The sequence below is a fragment of the Papilio machaon genome, chromosome 16 (assembly GCF_912999745.1).
Source record: "Papilio machaon chromosome 16, ilPapMach1.1, whole genome shotgun sequence".
Taxonomy (NCBI): domain Eukaryota; kingdom Metazoa; phylum Arthropoda; class Insecta; order Lepidoptera; family Papilionidae; genus Papilio; species Papilio machaon.
In genome coordinates this window covers 3,509,625-3,522,847 of record NC_060001.1, presented here as the reverse complement: position 1 = coordinate 3,522,847, position 13,223 = coordinate 3,509,625, and the positions used below count along the sequence as shown (strand labels likewise).

Here is a 13,223-nt window from a genome sequence, read left to right as displayed (position 1 = left end):
TTGGTTTTTGTTAATAGTACTAAAATTCTGCTAATCATTGAGTTAAAAGAAGAGAATGGCAACTGAAGATTTAGTTTGATTTAATTTATATTTTAATGCTTATTATTTCTTTGTCAAATCAAATAGTCTTCAAATTACATATTATTGCTGCACCGGCAAATCAACATGACAATGTGTAACAAGGTGTATATTATGAAATATTTATAATTTTACATTTTTACATTAAATTATTTGTGCTGTAAACCTAAGTTTTAGTATTTGTTGAAGTGATACTATTTTTTTTATAATAATAATAATGTTTGATCTCCCACCGAATAACAAAAATGGATTTTATATTTCTAGGAATTTGGTAAGAAATGAATATTACACGCGACTTCAAACTTAAAGCAAAATATATTATAAAATAACAAAACCTTATTTGTGGATCTAATTTTGCAAAGACAGCAGAATTCTGCTAAATCTGGTCACACTGAATGGCGGCTGAAATTGAAATCTAAAAAAAACCGTTTGAAAACGAAAGGATTCTCTATGAATCGATCATAATTAAACTTAAAATTTTCAATTTGTTTTCCGAATGAAACGGTTGTGAAAAAAAATCGTATTAACATATGACAATTATGAATCTACATGTGAAATACACGAATTCTAACTTAATAAATTCTCTTTTTTTCCTTATTAATTATATTCTAAGTAGAGATGAGATTTCCTTATATGTTACTAGCGACCCGCCCCGGCTTCGCACGGGTGCAATGCAAAATATACCTACTACAGAATAAATGCACAATTTATTTAAGGTACTTATATGTTGTTTAAAACCACTTCGTAAAAGAATAAAAATGGTTATGCTGGGTTATCCCTAAGAGATAGACATATACCATCGCGGACTTTTTTGTTGAACTTTTTAAGGTGAACAATACTGTAGTACATTATTTTGGTCTATCTCGTAGGGTTCAGCCAGCGTTTGCAATATAAGCGCAAAAAAACGTGCTTATTTACGACATCACATTAGAAAACTTTAAATTTATCAGTGTTTCTCTACTATATTATGCATTTATTATACATACAAACCTTCCTTAAGAATCACTCTATCTATTAAAAAAAACCGCGTCAAAATCCGTTGCGTAGTTTTAAAGATCTAAGCATACATACGGACATACAGCGAAAGCGACTTTGTTTTATACTATGTATTGATTGATTGATAATTTTCACGATATTATCAAAAGAGTTGGGTGACCTTATCATATATAGTAATATAGGTAACGAAATTTTATTAAAATATACTAGAAATATAGTTGATAAGAATAATAGACAGTGCTTATAATAATAAGATAATTAAATTTCAAACAACGATGTCGATGTTATGGCGAAAACGTTGAATGTTGGTTGGAACAGTTAATTCGTACTCCTAATAAATTTTAAAATTTTTATAACCCTTAATCAACTCTTACTTGATGAAAGTTTTAAGTCTATTTTAACTTTAATCGAAAAAGACTAGGGATTCTTGAATTTAAAGTATCACTCATAGGGAAGATTTCACAGCTAGCGTACAGCAAATCCTCAGTCCTCAGTACACTACTCATTGATTTCTATAAATGGATAGGCTATCTAACGTGTTTTTCTTTTCACATTTGATTTCCCCCATTTTGGCGCTGATGGTATTAGTTTATAACGGTGACAAGAATTCGAACTAACAATAGAGTATAGCGATAGAATTAACTGTCAGTAACATCAACAGACAACTCGGAACTCGGATCGAAGTAAAAGCTTCATATTCATACAATGACCCTAACCCTATCCATTTACAGATATCAGGACACTACTGGTTTTTAAAATGTCAGATTTAACGCAGCACTAATTTATATACTCTTTGCGCAGCACCAGTGTTGTGTTGTGGTAGTGGTAGTGGTGACCTTAGATGGTTTATAAATAAACATTTAGTTATTTAATTGATTTATTGTGTGCACTAGCTGTTACTATCATAAAACAAGATGAACGAGATATATAAATACCGTGACAATATTAAACACAACTTCTTGGTGTAAAATAAGTGTTATCGCTGTTGGCGTCGCCAGATTTTTTGTGGTTCGAGTTTACAAAATAAACTATGGCATCGGTGGATACTGTTAAAGTGTCGGTGGTAACTGACCGTACCCCTAATATTATTTCGTGTTCAAATACATTTACAGCTGAAGAATTGTGCATACTTTTGTGTAAAAAGTATAACATACCACCTCTGACGCGCACTTTATTTGCATTAAGAGTCAAAGGCACTGATTATTTCCTTAAAGATAACTGTCTGGTTCTTGCTGGCTGTCGTGATTATGAATTGAGAATTCGTTTCAAGGTAAATAAAAAGACTGTCACGAAATTAAAAATTTATTTATAAAAATATAGGTTGATTACCTTTACAAAAATTGCTTAATGTAACTTGTTTTTGGTGAAAATATATTGAATGTAAGAATGTGCAATGTGATGTAGATGTAACTAATGTTTATTCAGGTACCAAGACTTGGACTTCTAATAACAATAGATGAGACAACATATGATTATTATTTTCAACAAGCACGGAATGATGTAAATGAAAACAAGGTACCAGAAATTAAGTATCCAGAGCACAAACAAGAATTACTGGGATTGGGAATTGCAGATATGTAAGTCATGATAAGAATTGTTCAAATATGTTTTAGAACTACACAAATATTTTCTTGAGTATTACAAATTTTCAGACAAGTGAAAGAATAAAAGTGCAAAATTTAGTGGAGACTTTTTTTGGAGGATTTAATGAATTTGGAAATATTTGTTAGATTGCCTAAAAATTTGGTCTACTTATAAGGGAAAATGAATTAACCTATCGAATGAAGAGTTACATCTAAGAGTAACTCTTTTTGTTGGATGGGTCAAATAATAAGGATTTTACATTCACTTCTGTGTTTTATCTTAAAATTGAACATTAAAACATAAATAATTACTCTGTGTAATTCATCTAATTGTGTAATAAGAATATCTTATCAATAATATAAAGTCAAAGTGCATGTTAGTCACTGATAAATTGTTACAAGTTTATTTTGAAATCCAGTTTTACTCAAAAACAGAAAAATATTCATGATTATTTACTGTTCTTGAGGAAAATTTAAATCTAAATGACACACTTTTATGTAGTTTTTGACAACTTTGATGAAGCAATTTACCACAACTGAATATCTCATATACATATGAGTGATTAATATTTTCCTTAACATAGCTGTGATTCTAGAAACTCTTTAATAGTGGATATATATTTAATCTTTGTTTTAGGACTCGTGCAATTTTAGAAGAAAAGCTTCCACTCAATGATGTTGTTAAAAATTACAAGAAATATATTCCAAAAGTTATTGTAAGAAGACATGGTCCATTTCCAAAGAAATATGCACATGATTATCTCCCTCAACTGTGTTCTGTGGGTCATAATGTCAAGTAAGTTGTTTTGTATAAAATTGTTTATTTCTTACTAGCTTTTTCCCGCGACTCCGTACGCGCGGAATAAAAAATAGAAAACGGGTAAAAATTATCCTATGTCCTTTTCCTGGTTCTAAGCTACCTGCCCACCAATTTTCAGTCAAATCAATTCAGCCGTTCTTGAGTTATAAATAGTGTAACTAACACGACTTTCTTTTATATATATAGATTAATATGTATTTGTGGTATTACCTGAAAATAATATCTATCATGATTGATTATGGATATAAGGTATACATTTAAATGTTCATCAAATAAAATATCACAATTTTCGTAAAATATGAAGTAGGTTTATAATAATTTTATCACATGTGAAACAATTTGATTACAGAAATATTTCTCAATATAGAAGTTGCATTAAATAGTCAATATGCCATTACATTTATTTTAAAAATTTTTAGATTATTATTACTACAACTTAAAATAGAATAAGTTTATTTGGTTGTAGATTGATATAAAAAGAGTATAGTTTTTACATGCTATTTTTACGTGATATTGTGTGGCATGAAACTGAATGTTTTTGTGGGGGCAAAAAGTTAACAATCTGTAAAGTCAATGGTGCATAAAAAGGTATCAACGCGTTCTGTTCAACTTGATATTCATGGTCTCTACAAAATTTATAGAAAAGGTATTAACCAATACACTACGTCAAATATGATTTTATAACAAAAAATACCTATGTCTTTTGATTACCTAGCTGTCCTCTGCGTCGAATTAAAAAAAACTTAATAAGTATATGTCCTTCCAGACTATGTTCTGCATCTGTATCAAATTTTACCAAGATCCATTCCGGAGATATTCTAGCAAACATCCATCCATCCGTCTAAACTTTCGCTTTTACTAATAGTAAAATAAATGGCGCGTGACACAATGCATTTAAATAATTATATCTTAAGAATATTTATTAGACCATAAATGTTGAAACTTAAAAGTTGTTACGTAATTGTGGATTTTAATGTGAGGAACTTCCCCCAATAGACAATCATTTGTAACATAGGTCTCAACTTATTGTGGAATTTTATTTCGGACCTTGTGATAACTGCTCACGTTGTCACAGACTATCATAAGTTTATTTTTTAATATTTTTCATTTACATGTTTTATATTTTTCAGCTATGTTAAAAATCTCTATCTGCAACAATTATACGGCTTGGCGCCTAATTACCTATCAGAGGAGTATGATAATGTTTTATGGCAAAATGGGGGAGATGTTATACCTGTACGTGTCATTGTGGCTCCCTTTCATCCACATCAACCTGGAATTAGACTCTATAATACCTTAAAACGTGATGTGAGCATTAATATTTTTTATTTTTGGTGTTCTGTTTCATTATTGCAAGTGTTGAATATTGCTTATCTTTGGGATATGTCACATGTTGGTCAAGTGAATGGCTTATTAATGTTTTTGGTTTTAAAAAAAATTACGTTAAACTAATATTATGTACATACTTATTCATCCTGCTACATCTTTTTTTAAGTTTGACTTATTCAATTGCAATCAAAAAATCTTACTAGAGTTTTATTCCAAGTATGTTATTGTTTAATTCCAAATAAATAATAATTAGCAGTCACATGCTACATAAATAGATAAGTTACTATTCATTGTTTTAAATGCTAATAAAAAAAACATTTTACAGTGGTTTCATGTTTGTACAGTAGAAGAGTTAATTTATCTAACGAGAAATGGTGATAATTCTGTAGAAGTATCTAGAAGAGGTACGCCATTGTTTTTCAAGTTCAAAACTGAAGAACAACTTTCATCTTTTATATCAATATGTGATGGATACTACAGGTTAGTAATACTAAAGTTCTATGTCTGAAAAAAAAACATATTCACATTCTCATATTCCCTTTGAAAAAATTAGATGAATATATTATTGTATAGGTTCTTTGGCAGCTGAAAATTTTGATTTTTTAATTAAACAGTAATATTTTTTTTCTCCAGGTTAATGGTAAAATGGACGTTCAATTTATCAAAGGACGACGAGACGCCTTCGTTGAAAGAATTGCATCGGATAAAATGCCATGGTCCTGTTGGGTAAGATGATAAAATTAATAAACAAATCTTCATCATTATCTCCATACATCCTCAGTTAGAGGTGGATAGGCCATAGTCAACCACATTGACCCTGTGCAGGTTGGTTGACTTCACACACGTCTTTGAATTTCTTCACAGATATGTGCGTCCGATAAATGTACATGTGAAAGTCGAAAATAATAAGCAATCGAATCTTACTAATATTATAAATGCGAATGTTCACATGGATGGATGTTTGTTTGAAGGTATCTCCGGTATGACTCAACGGACCTTGATGAAATTTGACCCAGATGTAAAACATAGTCTGGAAGAACACATAGGCTACTTATGTTTACTACGTTTTTTTATTACGCGCGGACGGTGTCGCGGGCGACAGCTAGCATACAAATATACAAATAAATTCTATATATATCAATGTTATTTTCTACAGGGGTGCATTTTCGTATCGTAAATTGGAAGAGAAACGTGGGAAGAAACACGGCTGTTACATATTAAGGCAGTGTCAAGATGATTACAATGTATTTTACCTTGATGTTTGTACAAAAAACAGGTGGTTATTCTTATTTTTTTTATAAAAAATGTTATTTTTATTTAATATTGTGTTAAAAATTAATACATTACTATGTACTTCATTTCAGTACAACAGAGACATACAGACTGGAATTCAAAGGTCACTGTTATATTTTTAATAAGGAAGAATATTTTAGTATTGAAAGACTGGTTAGCTGTCATCAGAATCCTGAAGGAAGGATATATCTGAATGAATGTATACCTCCATCTGAATATGGTAAGAAATTACTTTTTCTACATAGACTTTAATATATCTTTGTCTCAATCTCTGCTAACTATATTATAATGTATGATAGATAAATCCCAGCTACTTTTGTGTGGTGAGCCAGTGAAGAAAGGTGTACGGATAGATCAAGCCGAGTTGCAGGAAATCCTTAAAGACAACAGAAGTCCTCGATGTCTGCCTAATAAAGATATACTCCTTTATACAGGTAATATAATTTTAATTTTCAATTAAACTAGAATAGTCTACAATATTTAAAAAAAAATCTAAAGCAAAATTTTTATTAATGTGATAGGATCTGAGAAAATGGGTTCGGAAAACATAACAGCCACATACAAAGCATTGTGGAAATTGGACGAAACTAAAAAACTGGTTGTTGCATTTAAAACTTTACAAAGAGATAAAGCTGCTGACTACTTAAAGGTATTACTTATGTTTAATTTTTTTTTTATTTAATTTTACACTCTATACATCTCTATCAGCCGTCACTCCTTATCAATATCCATATCCATACTTTCTATGGTCTTCTACCTTTGTATTTATCCATATTCAATCTCATTACTTTGTTTTGATTATGTGATCATCATCTCCGACCTGCTTCTCAAATTCTCCACCATTGAAGCTCTTTAGTTATTTTTTTTATATTTTTTTTTCTTTTAGGATTTCATAGAATTGGCAAGTAAATGGGCTTGTGTACAATCAAGCTCTATAGTAAGATTGTATGGAGTTACATTGAGCTCGCCAACAGCTATGGTACTGGAATACCTACCTTATGGACCGTTTGATGATTACCTACGGTGAGTACTAGAATTACTATAAACATGTACTAATTGCATTATTTCTAGTGTTTAAGTATCAAAAGGTCCCAGTCTCTTGATGGATATCGAAAAATATTTCAGCGAAAATGAAATATTTTATTCTACTATAAAATTGTATTTTTATGTTATCTGCTTTTTTCTAAGAATTATTTAGGATGTGATAACTGATATGTTTTAAAAGTTAGAAAATGTATTAATTATGAGTGGATATACAGATAAACTGAATTCCGCATTTACAGCATGTTTATTGTAATATTTAATTCAATGAAATAAAATATTCCAATCATTTTGTAAACAATGAATATACCTCATTATATAATTTTTGTGAATTCCAAAATATTTCTAAAAGAACACTTTTTATTCCTTTATTACATTTGCTATGTATAACATAATATTTCACGTCATTATATCTCACAATTTAAAGTAATTATCTACATGACGAGGAAAATATAATGTTACTTTGTTTAAAGTTGTAACAGTAGATTTGGAATGGGATACATAGGTCGTTCCTTGGAAATGGCAGTTTTTCTTTGTTACTGAGAGTTAATTATATCTTTATAATTAGTTGAAATGCACAAAATCTCTACCAACCACTACCTTCAGCGTCAAAATGGCGAAAATCGAATAGGCACATAATACCGACCTATAGCCATGTATTAAGGTTATTGATTGTATGTAGGGAGCACGGGGAGTTGGTGAAGCCTCTTCAGTTGAAGAAGGTGTGCGCGGGACTTGCGCGTGCGCTGTGGGACTTGTCTGAGGCGGGCGTGGCGCACGGCGGAGTGCGCTGTCGTCGTCTGTTGCTCGCCGCCGCTGCACATGACCGTCTCGTAGTCAAGCTCGCTGGACCCACACTGCGCAACTACACGCAACTAGAGTAAGTAAACTTGTTTATTTTACAGTAGTAGTCTTTTGAAATATTTAAGCGGCTCAAGGTCATCTGCGCAACGATGCGCAATGCTAAGAGCCGCTAAGATATCTGCAAACATTTATATCATAGTCAAATACGTACTATACAGGATGTATTAGTAAGTACATATTTAAAATTGGACATGTAATTTTGATTAGGAAGCCATGGACCTACAATTTGGTCTCTTGTAAATATTTCAACGTGGGTTAATTAATTTAATGTTTCCGTTATTGTTTCAGCGTACATTGGATACCTGTTGAATTCTATTCAGATTTGAACCTGGCGAAGCGATCGGTCATAGCCGATATATGGGCGTTCGCGACCACTTTGTGGGAGATATTCTCTTACGGGCAATCTCCAAATGACACTAATCCAGTATTGACTGCGAGGGTATGTACAACACATACTACTTTATGTCTAAGTTATTATTTTTTCTCGTAAAAAATATCATCCCTAAAATCAATATTCAACTTGTTCGTGAGTTTATTGTATCAAATACTTATAGAATAACCTAAGTTTAATTAAATAAAAAAAAACAGAATATACTCTATGATTCTCTGAGGAAGAAAAATAATCTAAAGATGTCTATGGGCTGCGGACACTTCGCCATTTCACCGAATTAAGCTGTTTGCTTCCTCGTTTGCCGCGTTATAATTAAAAAAATAAATTAAAGTTTACTGTAAACTTTTTACGTATATACAAACTCGAAAAACATTACCCTCTTGTTAGTTGAATAAAGCAAATACTGTTGTCCGTTGTACCTTGTTAAAAAAGAGTGTTGAGAGAGTTATGTTACAATTGTTATGAGAAAGCCGACTCTGTGAGATGTTTGATGAGTGTAAGCTGAGTGTGAGACATGTGCAGAGCTACGAGATGGGTGACCGCCTGCTGCGTCCGGCGCGGTGTCCGGGCGAGGTGTGGGCGCTGATGCGACAGTGCTGGCAGCCGGACCCCCTGCGGCCGCAGGAGATCATGCGGGACATGAACCACATGCTGCACAGAGGTGACACCCTCACACTTTGACACCCCGTTACAGTATATAAATCTATATTAGATTCTTAAGATCGATCCGAAAATTATTTAATTTGCATTGTTGAATAAGAAGGAAAAATATTTGTCTAAATAATAGAACACGTTTCGCGTTTTATTGCGATCTGTCTATAGGTTAAATTAATCCGTTATATTGGGATCTGATCTAATATCCTTTGATAAAATTTATGTTTATTTACTAATTAGCTGTCGCCCGCGGCTCCGTCCGCGTGCAATTAAAAAAACATAATAAGTAGCCTATGTGTACTTCCAGACTATGATCTACATCTATGCTAAATTTCATCGAGATCCATTGAGCCGTTTTGGAGATACCTTCAAACAAACATCCATCCATCCAAACTTTCGAATTTTTAATATAACATATTAAGATCAGGTAGTCACGAGTATTACCATTGAAACCTATTTATTTGAATTTGACGTAATTATGTTTTTTTTTTTTCAGAATATGTGCCAATACACACATATGAGGAACCAAAGATCTCTCTCGATCATTTAGAGCACGCCGACACTGTTTCAAGTGAGTGTTTTTTTATTCTATAAAATAGCAATACAAAAGTTTTATATCCGCACTCAGAGTCGTGTAGTTATCACTAAGGGCTACCTTTAGTATATTAGTATGTCATATTAACATAATGGGGTTGCTTCTTTAAATGCAGGTGACAGGTTTATACCGAGTGAACTGAGCGACGCGGGTAGCAACAAGTCGCTGATATCTGTGGATAGCAGTGTGCCATCTATGAATGGCACCATGTCAGACTCTTATGACAATCCTGTGAGTATTCAAATGTTCAACTTTTAACATAGTAAATGTTGTATGAATCTAGAAAAGTATGGCAATTTGTGGCCATTGTATGAATTTTTTTGATCCCGTAGATTTTAAAATAAACATAATTTTAATTCTATTTACTGGTCTTATCTAATTATTGAACGTAACTATGACGTCACAATATGGCGCAAATATATGATGCAAATCATTCTTATTTGAAACATACTTTAAGCACACTTCAAAGGACTTTATGGTTTCTTGCACTTTATAGTAATTTTTAGTCCCCCTGTTAAAATTTGTTATCCAAAGACGATAACTGAAGTCGGTGTGTATAGTTCTCGGACAACAAGTCATCGAACTCTCTGGAGAATATGAACGCGCTGACGTACGCGCTGCGGGCCGCGGCGGGTAGCGGGGCGGGCAGCGGGGCGGGCAGCGGGGCGGGCAGCGGGGCGGGCAGCGGGGCGGGCAGCGGGCGCAGCAGCGCGTGCGCAGCTCCCGAAGACCGCGACGAGCTGGCCGCCTCCGCCGCACCTCGCCTCATGGAGTCCATCGTCTCCCAGGGCAAGACCTACCTCGTCACGCTCACCAAGAAGATCGGCAGCGTGAGTGTTACTTACAGCAGTGTTTCTTGCAGCAGCTTGCTCGTTTGCCACCATAGAGTATATAAAAAATAATAATTTCTTAAGTAATAAAAAACCTTGTGGTCAACAATATTTTTTGCTAGTGATTGCAAAACGTCAAGAAAGTGAACTAACATTTGGTTTGATAAGACATACAATAATATAGGAAAATATTGAACAAATTAAAATTATATGAATCACTAAGGAATTAATGAATTGTGTTTTTTTAATAAACGAATTAACGAACAAAAATTAACGAGAATTTTTAAGCGGATTCGGCACTGAAAATGTTAAAGTTTATATCATGTTAAAGGGTAACTACGGACACGTGTACAAGGGGTGGATGGAACGAGACAATCAAGAATCTCAAAGGAAGGAAGTGGCGGTCAAGAAGCTGACTCGGCAAGCTTCCGAAAGAAACGGAAATTTATATGAAGACTTTAAAAACGAATTGGAAATAATGAAGGTATCTATTATAACTTACAATTTTTTGTAAACTTAACTCTAATTTGTATAAAATGTAATTTTAGGGATATAGAACAGAGTCTTTACCTGGATTATTTAAAAATTAATGTGTGTTCTCAGTCTCTACAGCATATAAATATCGTGGAGATCCTGGGCTACTCGTGGGACCACGGCTCCGATGTGCTGATCGTGATGGAGTACTTAGAGGAGGGTTCCCTCAACTACTACCTCAAGTTCCAGGGTGACAAGCTGCGGATATCGCATCTGCTCAAATACGCAAAGGATATCGCTACAGTAAGTAAAGTCTATGTATAGAGAAGAGTAACACATAGAGAGCGCGCGTGTTCTAATCTCTTCTTTGGCAATAGATCTCTTTTGGAGGCAGTAAAATTATTATTTTCCTTGTTTCTCTCTTTGTCACATGTATAAACTATACAATGGAAGAGTATCGTTCTTGGATCAATGTATGCAATTATTTTATAATATTTATTTTGTCGTAGCCGTGAGTAGTGTCTAGTTTTAAAGATAACTTGTGACTGTAGGGTATGGACCACGTGTCGGCAAAGAACGTGGTGCACCGCGACCTGGCCACGCGCAACATCTTAGTTGTCAACAAGTACCACGTCAAGATCTCAGACTTCGGCCTCGCCAGGATCATACCAAAGGAGGAGAGCGCCTACAGGATCAAGACGGAACGACTGCTGCCTATTAATTGGTAACTATTTGTTACATTTAAAATCCACCCTCACCCTGTAGAAGTATCGCAGAACGTCTTAAATTTTATATATCGACCCCGATACGAAGACTCCGGTAACTTAAAAAAATATTTTTTTTCAGAAATTGAAAAAAACTGATTTCTAAATTTTTTTAAAAGATATAAAAAAATAAAACATATCTATATATATAAAAGAAAGTCGTGTTAGTTACACTACTTATGACTCAAGATCGGTCGAACTGATTTAGCTGAAAATTGATGGGGAGGTAGCTTAGAACTAGGAGACGGACATAGGAACTTTTTTTATCTTGTGTGCACTTTTTTTTATTCCGCGCGGTCGGAGTCGTGGGTACAAGCTCTAAACTCTAGTAACTCTAAATTAGACTTTTTCTAATTAAAGAAGTTTTCATCTAGGGGTTCGATATGTAAAAAAATATGAGTGAAATGTTTTTTACATTGTTTCAGTTTTTTTTTATTCAAAAATGTCACTATTTAAGTAGTTGTGTGGAGGAAGCAGAATGTATATATAAAAATAAAATGTGTGTATGTTATGTATAGGTACGCTCCGGAGTCTGCGGTGGAGCCGTGGCACTTCTCGACGAAGAGTGATGTGTGGTCGTACGGCGTCACCGCCTGGGAGATCTTCTCTCGTGCACGTCATGAGGTGCCCAAGTTTGACGTCGACCGACCTCGAGAGCGCGCCTCATGGTAACCTCACTACTTGTTTATATGCCTTTATTTTATTTATTTATTCAGGAAAGGATTGGAAGGGATCCACCTCGGATTTGATGGAGGAGGAGATGCATAGGAAGGTTAAATATTCTCTTTTTGTGCGTCTCCTCCTTCGTCGATTGAGGGTAGCGGTCGTTTCGTCATTTCGGCGAATTCATGTGGCCGCTTGCTCGTTTGCCACCTTGTAATATGTAAAAAAAGGACTGAACAGTGAGTCGAAACACTAAAAACAAATAAATAAAATTGCAGTGTGCTTGTATTTTATATCAAAATAAAGATAAACAATAATTCATACAGACGGATCATTATTTTTTTTTTTAATTTTGTTCTGTTATAAGTCCGAGTTTGTTCCGTAAATATTCGAATCGGCTGGATTGCTACATATTTTGGTGTAACAATAGTGCATATTTGTTTTAGTTTCCAAATCCCCGAAGGCTGTCCGTCGGAGATATTCCGGCATCTGATGAAGGATTGTTGGACCCTCGACCCCAACCTCAGGCCAAAGTTTATTGATCTCGTACACATGTGTAAGAGATTTATGGACGAATATAAGTGAATTATAAATTATGAATTTTGAAGAATTAATTATCGCCTAATTGCAAAGTATATAATGCTAAAGTGGGTGTTAAAAATTATAGAACGATTGAAAACATTTTTTTTTATAAAACGAATATTTTTAATAAATTTCTATGTCAATCATATTAAAGTATATATAATTTTAAGAGAAAGATTTTCTGCTTTGATATCGCTTTTACACGAACAACGTTATATTTTTTAAAATCACTAATTTACAGCAGTGCAATTTTTAACATTTAAGCT

At 33.6% G+C, this 13,223-nt stretch overlaps 1 protein-coding gene across 1 annotated transcript; it reads left to right on the top strand.

The window, feature by feature from the left end:
* The first annotated feature begins 1,826 nt into the window (after positions 1 to 1,826).
* LOC106716494 (tyrosine-protein kinase hopscotch) lies at positions 1,827 to 12,992 on the top strand. The gene is made up of 22 exons (XM_045681455.1): positions 1,827 to 2,344; positions 2,500 to 2,651; positions 3,295 to 3,453; positions 4,608 to 4,785; positions 5,132 to 5,286; positions 5,440 to 5,532; positions 5,963 to 6,082; positions 6,171 to 6,319; positions 6,399 to 6,533; positions 6,621 to 6,748; positions 6,986 to 7,122; positions 7,823 to 8,020; positions 8,293 to 8,443; positions 8,918 to 9,056; positions 9,546 to 9,620; positions 9,760 to 9,875; positions 10,205 to 10,474; positions 10,806 to 10,958; positions 11,078 to 11,251; positions 11,500 to 11,672; positions 12,231 to 12,380; positions 12,822 to 12,992. The coding sequence occupies exons 1-22, from the start codon at positions 2,105 to 2,107 to the stop codon at positions 12,958 to 12,960; spliced, it is 3,384 nt and encodes a 1,127-aa protein (XP_045537411.1). The 5' UTR covers positions 1,827 to 2,104; the 3' UTR covers positions 12,961 to 12,992.
* The last annotated feature ends 231 nt before the right edge of the window (positions 12,993 to 13,223 follow it).

Bases quoted from the DNA above. Each gene is read 5' to 3' on its own strand.
- LOC106716494 (XM_045681455.1), top strand. From the start codon at position 2,105: ATGGCATCGGTGGATACTGTTAAAGTGTCGGTGGTAACTGACCGTACC. The intron at 2,345-2,499 runs GTAAATAAAAAG...ATGTTTATTCAG, and splicing joins AATTGAGAATTCGTTTCAAG to GTACCAAGACTTGGACTTCT. The intron at 6,083-6,170 runs GTGGTTATTCTT...ACTTCATTTCAG, and splicing joins GATGTTTGTACAAAAAACAG to TACAACAGAGACATACAGAC.